Source organism: Nyctereutes procyonoides, unplaced genomic scaffold (genome assembly GCF_905146905.1).
Source record: "Nyctereutes procyonoides isolate TBG_1078 unplaced genomic scaffold, NYPRO_anot_genome, whole genome shotgun sequence".
Taxonomy (NCBI): Eukaryota; Metazoa; Chordata; class Mammalia; order Carnivora; family Canidae; genus Nyctereutes; species Nyctereutes procyonoides.
In genome coordinates, this window is record NW_026575044.1 from 666,003 (window position 1) to 687,422 (window position 21,420).

At 35.2% G+C, this 21,420-nt stretch overlaps 1 protein-coding gene across 1 annotated transcript in view; it reads right to left on the reverse strand.

The window, feature by feature from the left end:
- Window positions 1-21,420, reverse strand: part of MROH9 (maestro heat like repeat family member 9) — a 152,029-nt gene that overhangs the window by 62,697 nt on the left and 67,912 nt on the right. Inside the window, exons 3-6 of the mRNA XM_055324332.1 lie at window positions 19,129-19,208; window positions 5,407-5,542; window positions 4,739-4,825; window positions 2,690-2,794 (exon numbers count right to left, since the gene is read on the reverse strand). Coding sequence (XP_055180307.1) covers window positions 2,690-2,794; window positions 4,739-4,825; window positions 5,407-5,542; window positions 19,129-19,208 — 408 coding nt within the window. The remainder of the gene's footprint in view (window positions 1-2,689; window positions 2,795-4,738; window positions 4,826-5,406; window positions 5,543-19,128; window positions 19,209-21,420) is intronic.

Genomic DNA, 21,420 nt, shown 5'->3' on the forward strand with positions numbered 1-21,420 from the left:
CATGCAACAAGGCAAGCCTAGGGTCCTCCAACTCCACTGTCATCTTCCTCCTTAACTCTCACCCATATTTTAAATGCTGATGTGTCAAAGGAACAAACCCAGGGAAAATCTTTCAGTTAATAAAATGACATGTTTAGCTCACATTTCTTTGCTTGTCTGAAAATTTATAGTTTAAATATATGTAAAAGAACAAATATTCTTTGAGCATAGAAGTTTTTTTTTCACTCTGATAGCACATAGGTCATATAAGGGGAATTACTACACTAAAAAGTATTTTTGATAGAATACAAATGGTAGTCAAGATTGTTCAATAAGACAAGGGTCCCCGAGACTCTAGAAAACATAGGCTAGCGTAATTTGTAAAAAAAAAATTAAAAAATTAAAAAAGGTGTTTCTGGTGAATGGACAGCACCTGAAAACAGAATAGGTAGTTACATATAATTAGAGAAGAGCAAAACAAATCTTCACTGATTATCTACACTATGTCAGACGTAGAGGTACACAGACGAAGCTTGTGGGAAGCTTAGGTTTTTTTTTAAGATTTTGTTTATTTATTCATGAGACCCACAGAGAGAGAGGCAGAGACATGGGCAGAGGGAGGAGAAGCAGGCTCCATGCAGGGAGCCCGATGCGGAACTCCATTCCAGGACCCCAGGACCATGCCCTGAGCTGAAGGTAGATGCTCAACCACTGAGCCATTCAGGCGTCCTAATGGAAGCTTAGTTTTTAATTTAATCATACATTCAACTGTTTTATTTCATTTATTTGACCTCTCTCCTCCATTAATTTCATGGACTAACCATCTTTCAAGGACATTATCATAAAGAGACAGTTAAGTTTTATGCTTTCTTGACTTTGATGAACTGGTGGAAGCTTAGCTTCCATGTTCTGGAAAATGCTGGTTGTGCTTCCACCTGGTGGCACTAAATGAACATTGCGGAACAAAGTAATAGGTTATCCTACTTGGCTTCCTTAAACAAATGTGTTGTAGGCAGGAACCTTCAATTTATGAGAGCCTTCTGTCGCAGATGTGGATCTATACATTTACTTTTTTGTATAAGTAATAGAAAATGAGTACATGAAGATGTTATGAATGTATGTTTCTGATCCCCTTTATTCTGAACTCCTGAAATTATTCAAACTATCAAATAAACCATTAGAAGTGTATGTTTAAAAGTCACAGTTAAGGCTGAGCTACAAATGGGCACCCCCCGGTGGCGCAGCGGCTTTAGCGCCGCCTGCAGCCCAGGCGTGATCCTGGAGACCCCAGATTGAGTCCCCTGTCGGACTCTCTGTGATGCCTGCTTCTTCTGCCTGTGTCTCTGTCTCTATAAATAAATAATATATATATATATATTTTTTTTATAAAGGGGTGAGTTGCAAAATAGGCTGGGTACACAGTATCCATGTAAGAGAGAAATGTTCACAGTAAGATTTTTTTAGAAGGGAGGCAATGATGTTATTAAAACTATAGAAAAACTCAGCAAATATTGGCAATTATGAGATGCCTATTTTTTCTCCCTCTGAAGGTAACAATTAGAAAGTTCAATAACTTCTCAGCGTTGGTAAGGTGAAGGGAAATGATCACTCTAATATCCACAGGAATATAAACTGGAGATAATTTTGTAGTGCTAAAACTATCACGTATTCATAGTCTTTGATCTATTATCTTTCTAAGGATTTCTAAGTACATATGTACTTGAACAAAGATGATCTTTTGTACATTGTTTGAAGTAGAAAAATCCGAAATATATTTGAATGTCCATCAAAGGAGGTTACAATACTTTAAAACTATGGGTTTATGCTTTGGCTAAAAGAATGAGATAAATCTACATATATTGTTATGAAAGTATCTGAGGAACATACTATACTGTTCAGTGAAAAAAATCAAATTGCAGAAACAGGTGTAAATATAAGGTGATTTTTAATAAAGAAACACTAAGTAAAAAGCTGTTTATCTCAGTATATGCATGTATATGGATGTGTACAGAGATGGCTGTCTGGCAGGACCCATATCACAGTAGCATGCTAGGGAGGAGATTAGGGTAGAAAGTAGGGTAGGAGAAAACTTCTTCTTTATCTCTAGCAAGTTTTACAATGAGAGGACCCAGGAATTACTTGCATACATTTCAAATAAATATATAATGGTTCAAAAATATTTTAGAAAAAGGAGAAATAAGAAGGAAGGTGGGATGGGATACCTGGGTGGCTCAGCAGTTGAGCATCTGCCTTTGGCTCAGGGCATGATTCTGGGTTCCAGGATCGAGTTCTACATTGGGGTCCCTATGCGGACCATTCTTCTCCCTCTGTCTATGCCTCTGCCTCTCTCTTGACTCTCAAGAATAAATAAATAAAACCTTTTTTAAAAAAGAAAGAAAGTAGGGATAGAAGGATTTATAAGATTGTGAATAACATTGATCGTGATCCACAGAGAATCTGGAAGGCCAGCAAAAATTTTGACACATTCTGTTTGTGGAAAGCAAAAAGAGTCTTAATCAATTGGTTGAGAGACTCTGCTCTGATTGACATAAAATCATGTAGTATATTGGCTCTTCTCTTAATATCCCAACCTGCCAGCATGCTCATACCAAGCAGGCACTTAGAGTTCTCAAGACCCAACACTTGGAAAGTAGCACTATAGAAATGAAGTCTTCAGAAGCAGGTGGCATGACTGCACTCTGTGACTTACATATCTCTTGACTTTCTTGGATGCAAAGCTTAGCACACTGCTGATGATCATCATAACTCTTTCCTGCAGGTACGAAGTATCTTCATTCATCCACATAATCATGTCCTGTGGAAAACATAAGAATCATCCTAGAGCATGGTATTTCCATCTCTACAAGTCTCCTCCGTTTAGTCCCCAACTCCACCAACTGAAAGGTCCTTGTGGGCTCCTTATTATTTCACATCTAACCTACATTTATCTCAAAAAGATGACAAGCAAGTTGTATACTACAAGCTATCTAGTATATTACTTCATCTACTGTAGTAACTACAACTGTGTTGTATGTCATTTAATTCTATACAACAAATATTTACTAATGATATGCATTATAAGTCACTCTGTCAGTCAACATGGACAGTTTAATAGGAGGCTATGATGGGACTATAAGCTGCTTCTCCTTTTTTTTTCTTTGAAAGTACATATCCTCTATCTCTAATTACAGGATTTTATTTTCAGTTTTAAAAAAGAATTGAAATGTCATCTGATCTTGAAATGTTATCTTACTCCAGAATTTCCTCTGCAGATTCAACACTCAGATATTTTCTGGCTCATGGTTGCAAAGAATATTCCTGGAGGCAGCTTGGTTAGAAAGTTCTTGCTAATTTTGATTCAACTCCATCTTGCTGTAACTTCTATTTGTTCTAAATCTTCAGATGCAGGGACATATTTACAAGCTTGGGAAGGGAAAAAGACTGCATATGCCTCATATGCCAACAAACACTAACAAATTTCTTAAGGCACTCTGTTGGAGTCCATGGTATTTATGCTACATATTCTCTCTTCTACTTGCTCCCATTGTATAAAACTGCTCTGAAGTCCATTTCCTAGGACAGAAGAGTCTCTAAATCCCAGGGGGTTCAGCCTGTACCTTTTCTGGGACTGGTATTTTAGCTCTTTTCAAGAATTGGGTGAGTTTCTAGTCATGGAAAGTGTAAGAACAACATAGTTAAGTAACAGGTTACTAAGTTAGAGTAGCTCTCCCATTCACTAGCCTTGTATGTATTATTGTTCCTCTTTCCAGTTCTATTTTCTTACAGTAAAATGGGGGAAAATAATAGTAACTTCTTCAAAGGGTTATTTTAAGGATTAAATGAGACAACCAATATATGAAGTATTCAGTTTAGTGTCTGATGTAGAGTAAGGGCTCAAAACCAATGGTTTATTGGTTGAAAGACCATGCATGGGGATATGGTTGCAATAATGAGATAATAACTACTTTAAAGTGTTGTGAGGTTTTTTAAATGCACAGAAAATACTTGACTCAAATTAGGCACAAAGTAACTCGGTATATTTTATTTTCCCTCATATTCCTTCTTTTCTTCATAGATACCAATTCTCCTTCTTTACTTGAATGTATTTTATGATTTGCACAAACTCGTAATGCTCCTGGTAGAGTAAATCAATCTGGTTTCTCAGTATTTCCAGACAAGTGCCCTTGATGCCATCATATTAGAAACAGTTGAAGATCATAAGAAATCCTGAGCAGTCTCCTGTCTCTGCCTGGGATGTTGAAAACACAGTGAGATCTGGATATAAATGGGGGTTTGGACAGTTGTTAGGCTTTCCTCTGATACCATGGTATCCATGAAGATAGGATGCTCATGGGATTATTTAGGTCCAGAGTTTTTGGGGAAGAAGCAACCATATAGACACTATCAAAGTACAGTTTGTTTTTACACAGATCTGTAGGTAGTTCAAGCCAGTCACCCTCTCTTCTCTCCTAACCCATATTGTAGTCACTCTTACATTGCCACATAATATTTTGGCTTTTTAATTATTCTGTTGATGCCATCTTCCCAAAATTGAATTCTTTAAAGTATGTCTCTGTAATTCAAATAAAGGGAAGTGATTTCATTTTGGGAATAATTATACAACTTGGGAGGAAAAGAAAAAAAATTCAGCCACTAGATACTTGAAGAAGATATAAGTTTGGGAAAGGGGAAATAAGTGAAGTATAGTGAGCTCTTTAGATTTAAGACAAGAAAACAAAACTGCTTATTTTCCCTTTACCTTTAAGATTTGCAGTTTGTAGAAGTCTTTAGACACTAAGAGCAGAAGAGTTTCCTCAAACATGTTTAAAATACTTTGATATAAATTCTGAAAAAACAAAAAAAAATATATGACCAGCAGCCAGATAAAATTCGATATGATTTTACTCAAAGTCTATAGTTTCATGTCCTGGAGTCCTGTGTTTGCCCTGCAAACTGAAGGTAAGAAAGGAGAGAGGTAGCTATAGATATGGGACTTCTCTCAGTACCATGTGCTGTGAATTGCAATTCCAACTTATGGAACAGATACATTGTGTAGCTGTGCTCTGGAAATAGAGACCAGAGATGTTGTTGACCTTACTGTAGGGATATTCCTCTCTCCATCTTTCTCTACTCCCATTTCCATTTTTGCAGCATTTGCCCATACACTCTTATTCTTGCTAAAACAACTAAAAATCTCTTCACTCATTTGTTCCTATATCTCCTTTACAATCCATTAAATCCCATGAGTTGTAAAATTCACAAGGAGTCCAGGGGTATAGATTAATGCTGGAATATATTATTAATTTATTGCATCTAAAAGGGGTGAAGGAGATAACAACAAAAATTATGACCTGTGGTGGGGCATTCTTCCAGATTGCTGTGGTACACAACAATGTCTCATAATAATTTAAGGAAGCAAAGACTCACTTCCAAGTCCTCTTTGTCATCTTCACTGGTTCCCATTTCTCTCACTTTCTCAAGACTTGGTATAGCAAATACCATTTTAAAGGATGACTCTATTATATTCAGTTGGGATTCAAATTGCAGTAAGGGATCTACAAAGCTGGTAAGAAAAAGGTATAATTATTAAATAGAGGAGAGAGCAAATATAACCTGAGTTTAGTGGCTTTTTCTTGTGTAAGAGAGAATGTACTAGAAAATGAGGCCTATTGCTAAACTTCATATAACATGTGAGTTTTAAATATTCTCATAAAAATGACAATTGTGCTTTAAATATAAAGGAATGAATTTCTTCTTAAAAATCATCTGTAATCAGTTATTTAGAAACCAGAATATACTTCTCCAAAGACATAATAGTAAAGAGTGGTTACATTTCCAAGCAAGCCCACAAAGCTATGCTGAACTTTAGTTGAAATATATTACTGCCACATTTTCTCTAAACTGTGATACTGTGTTTCTCACATTTTAATATTTCTGATATTATTGGGATGCATCCTCCAGTTCTTGGCAAAAGAAACCTGTCCATCAGCAGTTGGAAAGATAAGTTATGACATAGTTGTTATTTCTTAGAGATGTGTGATCTGGATAACAGTCCTTCCCAATTTTTTTTTTTTAGGTGAAAAAATATTTTTTTTAAAAGACAGTGATATAAATATAAGGTAGAAAATTTTGTGCTGGACTCAGAATATCTTTTCTCTACTGGACAGAAAAATCAAAGAGTCTAATATCCACTGTTTGAAATGGAAAGTCTTAGAATATATTAGATAATTTTCATATCTTGGGAAGATTAATTTGACATATTCATGGCTTTAATGAATTATCAGATTCTGAACAACTATATGTCAGGGATTTCAGTAGAATTTTCAGGGGAAGATATTTATTTAACTTTTAGAGATAAATAGCTTGGTTTAGGAAAATGCAAAATTAAGATTTTTGATGAAATAGAAAAATAGTGTCTCTCTAATTACTCTGAAATCATACTGATAGTCCTAAAAAATGCTAAAACACTCCAGGTCATGAATAAAGATTAAGAAAATAGCATGATTCTCTAACTGCTGATGGGCAGCAGATCTTCAAATTTTAAATGTGAGGAAGGTTGAGTGTCAGACACTGGTGATACTAAAGAAATACACATTCAAATCTATGGGTCAACAATTGCCAGCAAGGATGCATTATTTTTTTTGGATCCACATATAATTTTTTAAAAAGAGTAGTTATTAAATTACTAATGTGTTTTATAACATTAACACATAATGTTATAAAATAACACAATAACATAATATATATATATATATATATATTCCAGGATGCACAACCAGTGATAAAAAAGGATCTTGAGAAGAAAAAATAAGCACTCCTCACTAAATTACTATACCATCATCTGCAAAGAGCAGTACATGTTTTTACAAGTATAATTTGAAGAATCACAATTGAACAGAACAAAGTAGATGTCTCCTAATAAAAGTATGGGGAAATTATATTAAACATGACCACAAATAAATCAAGAGGGACATTTTAATATGACAAAATGTTTAATTCAAATGAAAGAATGTTAAGAGATATATACAATGATTTAAAATAATAAAAGAAATAGTTAACTGTTTAAAAAGTTTAATTATTTAAAAATAATTATTAAAAGTTACAGTCATGGGGATCCCTGGGTGGCACAGCGGTTTGGCGCCTGCCTTTGGCCCAGGGCGCGATCCTGGAGACCCAGGATCGAATCCCACATTGGGCTCCCGGTGCATGGAGCCTGCTTCTCCCTCTGCCTGTGTCTCTGCCTCTCTCTCTCTCTCTCTCTATCATAAATAAATAAAAAATTAAAAAAAATAAATAAAAGTTACAGTCTGTCAAATTATTAAAAATACAAGGAGAAATAGAAATTATTAGAGAAAATTACTAAAGATAAGGGAGAAACAAACACAGTTATAGGAGATGAAGCATTCAATTATCAGCATTTTTCAGGTAAAAATTAAAAATTCTTCAAAAGAAGAGGTCTTTACTAAAACTGATAAAGAGGTATAAATAAATTATATTAAATGAGAGAATTTAATTATCTTTTTCAATAACCATGGAGTACTAACAAATACTTATCATATTTGTAAAAGATTTTTTACAAGCTGTAAAAAATTTCAAAATATAAAAGGATATATGTTTTATTCTCGATCACAAGAGATCTATTTTAAAAATGAGAAAATTCGAGGTAGTTGAAAATACTTGAATAGTATCAGAATTTTTCTCATTTAAAATAAGGGGCAACTGAGTGGCTCAGTTAAGCATCCAACTCTTGGTTTTGGCTCAGGTCATGATGCAGTTGAGGGATTAAGTCCCTCAACTTGTTTGTCTAGGTGCTCAGTGCAGAGTCTGCTTCAGATTCTCTTTCCTCTCTCTCACTCACTCTCCCTTTCTCTCAAACAAATAAATAAAATCTTAAAAAATAAATAAAATGATAGGAAAATGAAAAACTGATCATGTAACAAGATTTCAAAGCTACTAAAAAAAGTAATCAAAGAAATAAAGGGTATAAACAAGATGAATAATTATAAAATGAGGAAAGGGAAAATAATAAGTATAATGATCCTTGCTGGCAAATTTAAATAAAGATTTTAAAAAAAGATAAAAAAAGAAGAAGAAAATAAATATGAAGAAAGACTGCAGTAGTCGAAAAAAGAAGTCATCTATTATATGGATTTAATAAAAACAAATAAAACTGATTTATATTATTATATTACACAGATATATATGAGGATATAACTTGTGTGAAGCTATATATACCACATAATATTTGGCCAAAGTACAAAAAGCAAAATCTATAATATTTTTTTTAATTAAAGGAAAACTATTATCTGGGTTTTTTTTTTTAATACATTTAGGTTGATCAAAAAGAAAGCTAAAAATATGAAACAGGCAATTCTAATCCAGGGTCTGCCTTTTCATGAACCCTATAAAATAATATGCCAAATTTTGTTTCTGTGTCTGTGTGTATTTTGGAAGGAAGGAGTCCAAAAGTTTCATCAGATTCCTAAAGGAGAATTAAAACAGGTTAAGAAGCACTGATACTGAGGACTTTAGCACCAGGCACTGCGTATTTTATTTGCTCTGCATGCATTATTTCAATACCTCTTCATGGAGATACTAAGAGGTAAATACTTTCATTATCCTCAATTTGCAGACAAGGAATCTGAGGCATTGAGAAGTTAAGTAACTTCAAAGTCACAAAATCTGGAATGTTAGAGCTGATCAGCAGAAGCTTGGTCTGTTTGACATAATAGTTTTCCTTTAATTTCATACAATTTCTTATAGATTTTTTCATACTTCAATATTATCTGGTAAATAAAGTATTATTTTATTATATAAAGTCCTCATGAGTACCTACTATCTGTCTTTGTATAATACTATTTTGTAAATTCTAGTTAATTCAACTAGGCAAGATACACACACACATACACATACCTCAAAACAAAATAATAAATGAGCTTATATATTCAGAAGAACCAATGAATGGTAATCAGGGATCTGGTTATACCTGGTTATTCAAACTGAGTTATAATAAAAGACAATTTAAAAAATATTGACTAATTCCAGAGAGGCTGGGAAGATGATAGAATAGGAGGGCCCTAAGATCACATTGTTCCACAGATACAAATAGATAATATCTACATCAGCGTAAATAACCCAGAAAAAGACTGGCTGAACAAACTCAACACTAGAGGCAAAGGGGCCACATCTAAGAGGATAGGCAAGGTGGAGATGTGACAGGGAGCTAAATAGACCACAGGCCATTTGGTGGAAGGACAGAACCTGTAGACATAGAGGAAAGAAACAGACCCTAACACTGGGGCGTCCCCACAGGGAATATATTTGGCTTTGAAAACTTGAGGCATGGAATTTCATGAGTTCTTACAACCAGTGGGGCTTAAAGCCTGGAATTTTGAAAATCAGCAGTTTTGGTTCTGGGAGAGCCTGGAGGGTAATGGGAAGCAGAGTCACTGCCCTTAAAGGGATAGCAGATGAATAGCCCATGGAGTTGCAGTATAAAAGCAGCAGTTTGAAAAATGCCTGGGGCAGATGGGAGGGAGTGTTATTTACTAATCTCAGAACATGTCCTGGAGGACATAAATCACTGGGGGACTTTTCAGGGACAAAGGAACTGGCAGGATCCCTAAGGGACTTCTTCAGAAACAAAGGAGCTAGCAGGTCCAATTTCCCTCCTCAGCCCTGCAGCATAAACACACAGACACTTGCAGGAACCAGCACTGTGCAGGCATCACTACCTAATTTGCTTACACTAAGAAACTCCCTCCCAGCTTCAGTGGATCTTCCTTTTCCAGTCATGCTTTCCTTAGTCCTGGTGCTGTTTGTCCCCTCCCCTAGAAGACAGGCACAAACCTTGCCAACACTGCATCTTCTGACCCATGCACTTTGTGAGGCCTCAGTCCCCCTGGTGGCAGAAGCCCCATGAAAGACTAATGCACCCCTTGCTAAAACTATGAGCCCCACCCCAGTCATTCCATCCCACTAATGGTGGCACATCCACTTCAAAATGCTCTTGGCCTATTCAAACAGGGGCCAACAAGCCTGGCAGTGTACAAACAGTGCCAGAAATGGCCAGCATCACTCCAAAGTGACTCCTGTCCTGGAGTGAGGGGAAGATAACCACATATACCAGTCATAGGGCAGCCCCAGCAGGAGGTGAGGGCAGACCATTGGTCTGATTGCAGACCCTACCCATCAGCAAAAATTGCTCAGGGGGAAACACAGGGAAAGTGTCCTGCAGTTTGGTGCTACTACATCTATGACAAATGCCTGGTTTGATTCAGTTCAAAGCCAATGTGACCCCAGAGTGGTCTACTAACACCACAGGAACAAGCCATTGTCCAAAACAGGAAAAGAGCCACTAGAAATGACCGAACTGAAGGGAGAAGGGGCCAAGACACAACAGCAGAACACATGCAACACACCCAGGAGACACAGGTTCTGGTGAACCAGAGACACTGCACTGCAGGGCACCATAGGCCCCCTTCTTCATAAAGCCATTACTTACAAGAACAGGAGACATAGCTGACACTCCTACCACAGAGAAACAGTGAGAGTTAGACAAAATGAGGAGACAGAGGAATATGTCCTGAATGAAATAACAGGACAAAACCACAACAAGAGACACAAGAAAAATAGATATAAGTAGTATGTTGGAGAGAGGATGTAAAGTAATGACCATAAAGATACTCACTGAACCTGAGAAAAGAGTGGAGAACATGAGTGAACTCTTAACATAGAACCTATCAAAGATAAAGAACACAATAATTGAAATTAAAAATATACTAGATGGAATAAATAACAGGTTAGAGAAAGCAGGGGAATGAATTAACAACTTGGAGGATAGAGTAATGGAAAGTAATCAAGTTGAGCAGGTGAGAGAAAAAAATATGCAGAATGAGAATAGACTTAGGGAACTCAGCAACTCCATCGAGCATAATAACATTCTCATAGGGATCCCAGAAGAGGAGAGAGAAAGGGGGACACAAAATTTATTTGAAGAAATAGTAGCTGAAAAGTTCTCTAATCCAGAGAAGAAAACATGTAGATCCAAGGAGGCACAGAGATTCCCCAACAAAATCAACCCAAGGAGGTCCATGCCAAGACACATAATAATTAAAATGGCAAGAACTAGTGATAAAGAGAGAATTTTAAAAACTAGAGAAAAGAAGACAGTTATATAAGTGAAACTCCATAAGGCTATCAATAGATTTTCCAGCAGAAACCTTGAAGGCCAGAAAGGAGTAACATGATCTATTCAAAGTGGTGAAAGGAAAAAATCTGCACCCAAGAATATTTTATCCAGCAAGGCTATAATTCAGAAGAGGAGGAGAGATAAAATGTTTCCCAGACAAACAAAAACTAAAGGAGTTCATGACCACTAAACCAGGCTTACAGGAAATTTAAAGAAGACTGTATGAGTGTAAAGGAAAGACCATGAGTAAGAGTAAGAAAAGTAGGAAGGACAGAAGCAGTAAAAATAAATATACCCATAAAAATCAGCCAAGGGACTCACAAAATAAAAGGATGTAAATTATATACCATATACGAAATGGGTACTAGGGAAAAGAGTAAAGGGTGGGCTCAAACTTAAGTGACCATCAACTTAATATAGACTGGTATATGCAGAAAATATTATATACAAACCTAATGGTAGCCACAAATCAAAAACCAATAATATATCTGCAAAAAATAAAGAACCAAGGAATCTAAGTGTATCACTAAAGAAAGCCACAAACTGTGAGAGAGGAGAGCAAAGAGAAGAAAGGGTCAAAGAAGAGTTACAAAAACAACCACAAAACAAGTAACAAAATGGCAATAAATATATATTATTACTTGGAATGTAAATGGACTAAATGCACCAAATAAAAGATATAGGTTGATGGAATGAATTTAAAAACAAGATCCATCTATATGCTGTCTACAAAAGACTCATTTTACACCTAAAGCCACCTGCAGATTGAAAGCAAAGGGATGCAGAAAGATTTATCATACAGATGGATGTCACAAGAAAGCCAGGGTAGCCATAGTTAAGGCTTTTCTCTTTGGAAAAAATAGAATTAATGACAAAAGTATAATGAAAGACAAAGAAAGGCACTATATAATAATAAAATGGACAAACAAGAATATCTAACATTTGTAAATACTTGTGCATCCAACATGAGAGCACCCAAATATATAAAACAGTTAATAACAAGCATAAAGGAACTAATAGATAGTAATACAACAATAGTAGAGGACTTTAACACCCCCCCCCCACTTACATCAATGCACAGATCATCCAAACAGAAAATCAACAAGGAAACAGTGGTTTTGAATAGCACACTGGACCAGATAAAATTAACAGATATATTCAGAGCACTGCACCCTAAAACAGCAGAATACACATTATTTTTAAATTTTTTTTTTAGAGAGAGAGAGAGGAGAGAGACAGAGTATGTACAAGTAGGGGTAGCTAGGGGCAGAAAGAGAGGGAGAGAGATAATCCAAAGCAGGCTCCCTGCTCAGCACAGAGTCTGACATGGGGCTCAATCCCACTTCCCTGAGATCATGACCTGAGCTGACATCATGGGTTGGATACTTAACCAACTGAGCCACCCAGGTGCCCCAGAATACACATTCTTTTTAAGTGCATATGGAACAATCTTCATAATGGATCAAATATTAGGCCATGAAACAAGTCTTAACAAATTCAAAAAGATTGAAGTCATACCATGCATTTTTTTCTCACCATCATGCATGAAACTAGAAATCAACCACATGAAAATATCTGGAAAGAGCATCAAAACATGGTTGTTAAATAACATGTTACTAAGTAAGCAATGAATGGGTCAACCAGGAAATCAAAGAGATAAAAAATTACATGGAGAGAAATGAAAATGAAAACACAATGGTCCAAATCACTGGATGCAGCAAATCATTGGATGCAGCAAAAGGCAAGTACATAGCAGTATAGATCTACCTCAAGATGCAAGAAAAATCTCAAACAGTCTAATCTACACCTAAAAGAACTAAGAAAAAAAACAACTAACAAAATATAAAACCAGTAGAAGGAACGAATAGAGCAGAAATAAGTGAAATAGAAACTAAAACCACGATAGAACAGATTAATGAAAAAAAAAAAGAACAGATGAAATCAGGTTCTTGGAAAAAATCGATAAAATTGATAAACCTCTAGCTAGACTTATCAAAAAAAAAAAAAAAGAGAATAGACTCAAATAGTAGAATCAAAAATCAGAGAGGTGAAATAACAACCAATACCAAGAAATATAAATAAATATAAGAGAATATTATAAAAAATTATATTCCAACAAATTGGACAACTTGAAAGAAATGTATAAATTCCTAGAAACATATAAACTACCAAAACTGAAACAGAAAGAAATAGAACACTTGATCAGTTGATAGCAAGCAATGAAATTGAGTCAGCAGTAAAAAAAAAACTCCAAACAAACAAAAGTCCAGGACCAGATAGCTTCACAGGTGAATTCTACTGGACATTTAAAAAAGTTAATGCCTCTTCTCAGACTTTTCCAAAAAACAGAAGAGGAAGGAAAACTTCCAAATTCATTCTATGAGGCTAGCATTAACCTGATACAAAACCAGATAAAGATACCACAAAAAAGAGAACTACAGACCAATAACTCTGATAAGCGTGGATGAAAAAATCCTAAATAAAATACTAGCAAATGGAATCCAATATTAGAAATATCACTCACCACAATCAAGAGGGATCCATTCACAGGATGCAAGGGTGGTTCAATATTCACAAATCAATCAATGTGATACATCAATAAGACAAAGGATAAGAGACACATAATCATTTCAATAGATGCCCAAAAATAATTTGACAAAGTACAATATCCACTCATGATACAAACCCTCAACAAAGTAAGCCTAGAGGGAACATACCTCAACATGTTAAAGGCCATCTATGAAAAACCCATAGCAGCATAATCCTTACCGGGGAGAAACAGAGCTTTTCCCCTAAAATTAGGAAGAAGACAAGGATGCTCATTTTCACCACTTTTATTCAACATAGTACTGGATGTCCTAGCCACAGCAATCAGACAGCAAAAAAACTAAAAGACATCCAAATTGATGAGGAAGTGAAACTTTCACTATTTGCAGATGACATGATACTATATATAGAAAAACCCAAAAAACCCTACCAAAAGACTGCTAGAACTAATAAACAAATCAGTAAAATCACAGGGTACAAAACTGATTTACAGAAATCTGTTGCATTTCTATATGCCAATAATTAAGCAGCAGAAAAAGAAATTAAGAAAATCACCCCATTTACAATTGCACAAAAAATATGATACCTAGAAATAAACCTAATCAAAAAGTGAAAGACCTCTGCTCTGAAAACTATAAAACATTGTTAAAAGAAATTAAAAAAGAAAAACAAAACTGGAGACATCACAATTCTGGACTTAATTTATATTTCAAAGCTGTAGTAATCAAAACAATATGGTACTGGCACAAAAACACACATAGATCAATGGAACAGAATAGGAAACCCAGAAATAAACCACAATTATATAGCCAATTAACCTTTAACAAAGGGGGACAAAAATATGCAATGGGAAAAAGACAATTTCTTCATCAAACGTTGAGAAAACTGGATAGCTGCATACAAAGTAATAAAACTGACCACTTTCTTATACCATACACAACAATAAACTCCAAATGGATTAAGGATCTAAATGTGAGACCTGAAACTACAAACATCCTAGAAGGGAACACAGGCAGTAATTTCTGGCTTTGGCCATAACAACATCTTTCTAGATATGCTTGCTGAGGCAAGGAAGACAAAAGCAAAAATAAACTACTGGGACTTCATTAAAGTAAAAAAAGCTTCTGCACAACAAAGGAGAAAACCAACAAAACGAATGACAACCTATGGAATGGGAGAAGATATTTGCAAATGACATGTCTGATAAAGGGTTAGCATCCAAAATATATAAAGAATTTATGAAAGTCAACACCCAAAAAACAAAGATATGGGCTGATGACACAAACAGACATTTCTTCAAAGAAGACTTCCAGATGGTCAACAAATGAAACGATGCTCCACATCACTCATCATCAGGGACGTGCAAATCAAAACCACAATGAGATATCGCCTCCCACCTGTCAGAATGGCTAAAATCAACAAGAAACAACAGGCTTTGGCAAGGATATGTGGAAAAAGGGATACTTTTGCACTGTTGGTGGTAATGCAAACTGGTATAGCCACAGTGGAAGGTGGTATAGAGGTCCTTCAGAAACTTAGCAATAGAACTACCCTACCCTACAATCCAGTAATCATGCTACTGAGTACTTACCCAAAGAATATGAAAACACTAATTCAAAGGGGTATATGTACCCCTATGTTTATAGCAACAGTATTTACAATAGACCAATTGTGGAAGCCACCCACGTGTCCATTTTGGAATGGATAAAGAAGAAATGGTGTATATATACAATGGAATATTATTCAGCCATAAAAAGAATGAAATCTCATTTGCAACAACACAAATTGATCTAAGGAGTATAATGCTAAGCAAAATAAACCAGTCAGAAAAAGACAAGTGTCATATGATTTCATTTATATGTGGAACTTAAGAAACAAAACAAATGTACAAAGGGGGGAAAAAGACAAACCAAAAAAACATACTCTTAACTACACAGAGTCTGGTTAAAGATAGTTATTAGAGAGGAGGTGGGTGAGGAGATGAGTGAAATAGATGACAGGGATTAAGAGTACGCTTATCTTGATGAACTTCAAGTAATATATGAAACTGCTGAATCACTCACTAGATTGTACACCTGAAACTAACATAACATTGTATGTTACCTATGTTATTATGTTACTGGAATTGCAATAATTGCAATAATTGCAATAATTTATGAGTATAAAGTTTAAATTTTCATAATATTTTTTAAAACCACCAATTATGATTTATCATCAGAATGTAAGGATGGCCCAATATCCTAAAAACTATTAATTAGCACATACCTATAATAGATTAAATTAAAACTCATGTCTTAACCTATCTTGAAAAAGTATGTAATAAATATCAACATCATTTTTTTAAGGAAAAATGAATAGTTTGAATAGTTTTTTGAAAGGTTTTATTTAAACCAACATTTCGCTAATTGAGAAGTAGTGTAAGAGTTTTTATTAAAAACAGGAACAACATAAGGGTTCAATTTCCTATTTTGAAATATTGTGTTAGAATTTGTTGTTTTTCAAATTTTATTAGACCATAAGACATGGTCTAATAAAAATAGTTCAGTGAGCTCAAACACTGGATAAATATACCTCCCAAATGATTCCTAGTATATCAGAAATTGCTGTCCAAACAATAACATGAGGGTGGAGGAAACAAAATACAATATAACTAAGAAATTAGTCTAGTAATGTGCAGAATATATACCAAAAAATCCTCATACTTTTAGAGAATAGAAAACAGAACTTGAGTAATTAGAAAGACAGGTTTATAAATGGAAAGATTACTTATAAATGTCAATTATTCTCAAATTATTTTACAAACTCTGACAGTGAAATTAAAACTTCAGGATATTTTCATCAGCAGTTCATAAAATACATTTACCTTCCACTTAGAAAAATAAATTGGAGGGATTATCCCAGGTTACTGTGCTGAAAATTATCAAGAAAATAAGGAAGATCCAGTTCAATCAGATAATAAAATCTATTACAAAACAGCACTAAATCAAAACAGTTTAATGGTGGCACCACAACAAAATTCTAAACAATGGAAGAGAATATAAATTCTAGAGAATACCTAATATGGGAATAGAAAATACCTGGATAAATACTCTATCTCCCCTACCTGACCAAATGTGGCACTAATTTATTATGACACTATTTCATGATGGGTCAGAATACAAACATTCTTAGAGCTCTCTTTTTAATTAAAATTTTATTGAGCTATTTGTAAATTTACATGCTGTTGTAAGAAATAATACAAAGAAACATCCAATATGCTTCCCCAGTTTTCCCCAGTGGTAACATTCTACAAAGACCACCAGGATATTTATATTGATTCAATACACCCATCTTGTTTAGGTTTCCTGTTTTATTTGTGCTTGTGTGTGTGTGTGTGTGTGTGTGTGTGTGTGTGTGTATTTAGTGGATCCACCACTGCCATCAAGATACTCAAGAACAGCTTGGAACCCTTAAATTCATAACTATTCCATTATACAGACAAATATTTTTAAAAAACATTCAGAGTTTAAGCAAGTCTTTGGAAATGAAGCATTTTCAACAATCATTATCTGTATTGGGATTAGCAAACATTTTCTGTGATGGTCCAGATAACAAGTATACTAGGCTTTGCTAACCAAATGGTCTCTGTCTGCTCAGGTCTGCCATCATAATGCAAAAGCAGTCATAGACAATGCATGAATAAATACATAAATATGTCTGTTTCAACAAAAATTTGTTTACTGACCCTGGAATTTGAATTTCATATAACATTTGCATGTTGTGAAATATCTTTCTTCTTTTAATCTCCCTCAACTATTTAAAAATGTAAAAAACAAGGGTGCCTGGGTGGGGTGGCTCAATCAGCTAAGCATCCTACTCTTGATTTCAGTTCAGGTCATGATTTTAGGGTTGTGAGATAGATACCCCTGTGGGCTCTGTTCTGAGCATGAAGCCCGCTTAGGATTCTCTCTCTCTCTCTCTCTCTGCCTCATCCCTCCCCACTCACACTCTCTTTCTCTCAAAAAAAAAAAAAAAAGGAAAAAACATTCTGATTTCTCAGAATGTACAAACCAGGATGCTGCAAAAATAGCAGGACGTAGCTATGGCTAAATGGGCCAAGTTTGTAGACTTCTGGTTTGTATAATGGAATTGTGAAGATAATTTAAATTAGTTTATAACATAAAAAAAAATCTGTTATAGCCTAAACAGTAACAAAAATCGAGTAACAAAACCAGGAGAAAGTCATAATAGTAAAGTGTGATGTAGAATTAATTTTATATCAGATGTCATACAAAAAGGTGAAAGAAAAAATATACAGCAATGACACTAAAGCCAATTCTGACAAGATAAAAAAAGAATTAAAAATTTTAAAACCATAAAAATGCCTTGAGAAGCTTACTAAGTATATGCCACCACTAAAATCCTAATGAAGTAGCAAAGACCACAAGAAAATTCCCACATGAGAAAATTAATAAATATATAAATATACAGAAAATATTGAATTTTGCTTTTTTTTGAAAGAAATACAATGAGGTACAATTCTGAACCTATTAAATCAGTGAAATAGAAAATATATGTATTTTCTGGTGACTAGGCTTTGAAGAAGTATTTATTGTTAGTGAGGTTTTTCTGGACAGCAAACTGACTCCTTATTAAAAACTCTAAGAATATTTTCATTCCATTTAGTGTATGGGTAATGGATGCCAAGACAGGATTAGAGGTGCATAAGATTTCTAAGAGAAGGAAAGAAGGAAGGAAGGAGGGTTAGGGAAGAAAGTATCTTAGACTACAGCAAGTTCCAAGAAGGGTTTAGCCAGGTTGATGGGTTTCCTAGATTCAAAGTCACTCGCTGAAATTGACTGTCCCACTATGCTGCCTGGGTGGTCGTGCTGGTGGATCTACACAGGCAGTGGCTGGGACTGGTCAACAGCATTTCCAGCAGCAGGGCATTTTTGTAGTTGCCTATTATCTAAATCAGTAACCTCACCCACAGAATGCTATTTCAAAAACATATTTCAGAGAAGATATGACCATTTATGTGTAAAGATGATTATCATAATATTGGTAAAATAAAATATAATTTAGAACATTTCAAAATTGGGTAATATTATATTGCCATTCAAATGAAAATATGAGTATGTAGAAAGATAAAAACTTAAGACATAATGCCAAAAGGAAAAATATTACAGTAAATCTGCTTATTATTGTACAATAATTAGATTATCTGTTTATCTGTAAAATATTTAAGAATTGCCTATCATAAATAAATAAAAAAAAAGAATTGAAGAATATGAGAAAGAAAAATAGTAGCTGCTGAATTAGGATAGTGGGATTTGGAGTAATTTTCTGTTTTTCACAATTGTTGATTTTTCTCTGTTGCATTTTAAAGATATTTAGTCAGTGAAATGGGAGAGTGTTCGAGCTTATTGTACCTGGAGTTCAGGGAGAGGACCATGGCTTGGTCACTTAACAGTCTTGAGTATGCATCCCATAGGCTCGGAGTGCTGTTCACCTGGAAGGATCAGAAAAAGAAAAGAATCAATGTTGTCACTCCTGTGAGACTAAAGAGACCAAACTGGACTGGAATATAAGTCCAAAATTTTGTAATGCTGAGAAAAACCCTAACTGAAATCCACGATAGCATCTTGGCTTAATGGTAGCCTTTTACAGCCAACTGCTGTGCCTCTATAACTAGCATTTCCCGACAAAATTTTGTTAGCTATGTTCTTCAGTGGAGTCTCTTGATAAAAAATACCAGCAGGATGATTTAAGTCAGGCCTTAATGAAGAATGTCTCATGCTATAAAATGAGAACCATGTACAGGTCACGGTACAGCTATTTAAACTTATCAGTGATAGTCAATGAGATTCCATTAAGACTTTAGAATTCTTTATTGAAGAAACTAGGGGAAGCCCAGTGGAAGAGCATCTCTTTTCTTGTGTGCATCCTAGCTTTGTTTATGCAAGCCTCTGTTGCAATGTCACCGTTTTGCAACAGACCCAATAGTGCTGTTTGTGGAAATTCTTAGTCTGTACTTCTGAAATAAGTCAAAGTTCTTTTTTATACTGTTGTAGAATAATGCTATTTCTAAAGGCATTTATTCCCTCTAATGAATATGCAAATACCTGCCACTGATCACTTATCACCCTAACACAAGCCCTTTCCCATCTGTTCAGTGCTGCTCCTCTGACTCCAGCATTGAGTGCCCTGTGGGATCTATGTCTTACCTTTGTGGGATGCAAGAGCTATTTCAAAGGATAGGACTACCTGCTTATTAAGCACACATTTTGGAGTGCATGTTATATCCCCTCCAAGCCATATATTGAAACCCTAATCCCCAATGTGTTGGTATTTGGAGATGGACCTTTGGGAGATAATAAGATTTAGATGAAGTCATGAGAGAAGAACCCCAAGATGGGGCTCATGCCCTTATGAGATGAAAGAGCGCTTGCTTTCTCTCTTTTTGCCACGTGAGGATGCAAGGAGAAGGTGGCCATCTGAAAACCAAGAGTTGGACTGTCAACTATCTGAGCCACCCGGGGAACCTCTTTCTCTAAAATATTTATATTCATATCTAAAATTGTGATAATTCTTTGCTATGTTGTTTATTACTATATTGCATGTTATCATTACTTAGAGAATATAAAACTTGTATGGTGGACAACTCTCACTGTGACATGGAACAATAAATGGTGATTTGTCTAGTTTGAAATTTGACATTTTTGTCCTTGTCACTATTTTCTTTCAATTTGGCCAGAAATACACTAGTACTCATTTCTCTAGGCAGTGACAAACTGAACATCCTGTCTCTATCTAAGCAATGATTTTTTGGGACTATTGCCTCAATGGGAACTTTTCCCCACAGACAAAGTTGTAACTGGGCTTTAGTCCTTGGAAATCAATTTGTGATACGTCAAATCTAATCACTGGGTCCCAACCCTGGCTGTATGCAGAGGGGCTGAAAAACATTGATTTTGATTCCTTAGCAACATCTCCAGAGAATTAATAGGTCTGGATTCAAGACCAGACATTAAAAAACAAACAAACAAAACAAAACCAAGGCCTCCAGGTGATTGTGATGAACAGTCAGGATTGAGAAGCACTTTTTAAGTGAACTATTTTCTCTCAATCCTGGAGCTTGCTTCACAGTAATAAATTGTCAGTTACTAGATCTATAGTAACATGGACCTCTGCTTCCCATCTGTTAGCTAGCTTCTCTTTTTTTTTCATAGAGCCAAAAATGTTATCACAACTCAGGTTATTGTTCTGCTCGTATTACTTTGGCATCCCATTTTTTGTTGATTAACTAATTTACAGCACATCCCTTCTTTGTTGTGGACATGGTTTGCCTGTACCATAGGTACCACTAATGTTAACGTAATGCCAAAAACCAGTGCATACATCAGCAAGTGATAAGGATTGTCTAACATCTATAAACTGGTTTTGTAGTGGTGTCAGTCTAGAAAGTTATAGGAATTGGCCAGGAATTTCACCTGCTTTCCCCAAATAGGTTTTTTGTTATTGTTCAGAGTACATAACATGCTCACCAGGGTTCTCAGAAATTTTTCAGTACCTCCTCTGGGGAATAATGATTATTACGCTGGCTTTAACTTCTATTATATGGATAGGTTCTCCTCCATCTCATTTTCAATTATTCTTTAATCAGAATGGCTCTTCATTGGAAACCCATAGTAAATGATAAAATGGTCAAAACCTGGAAATAT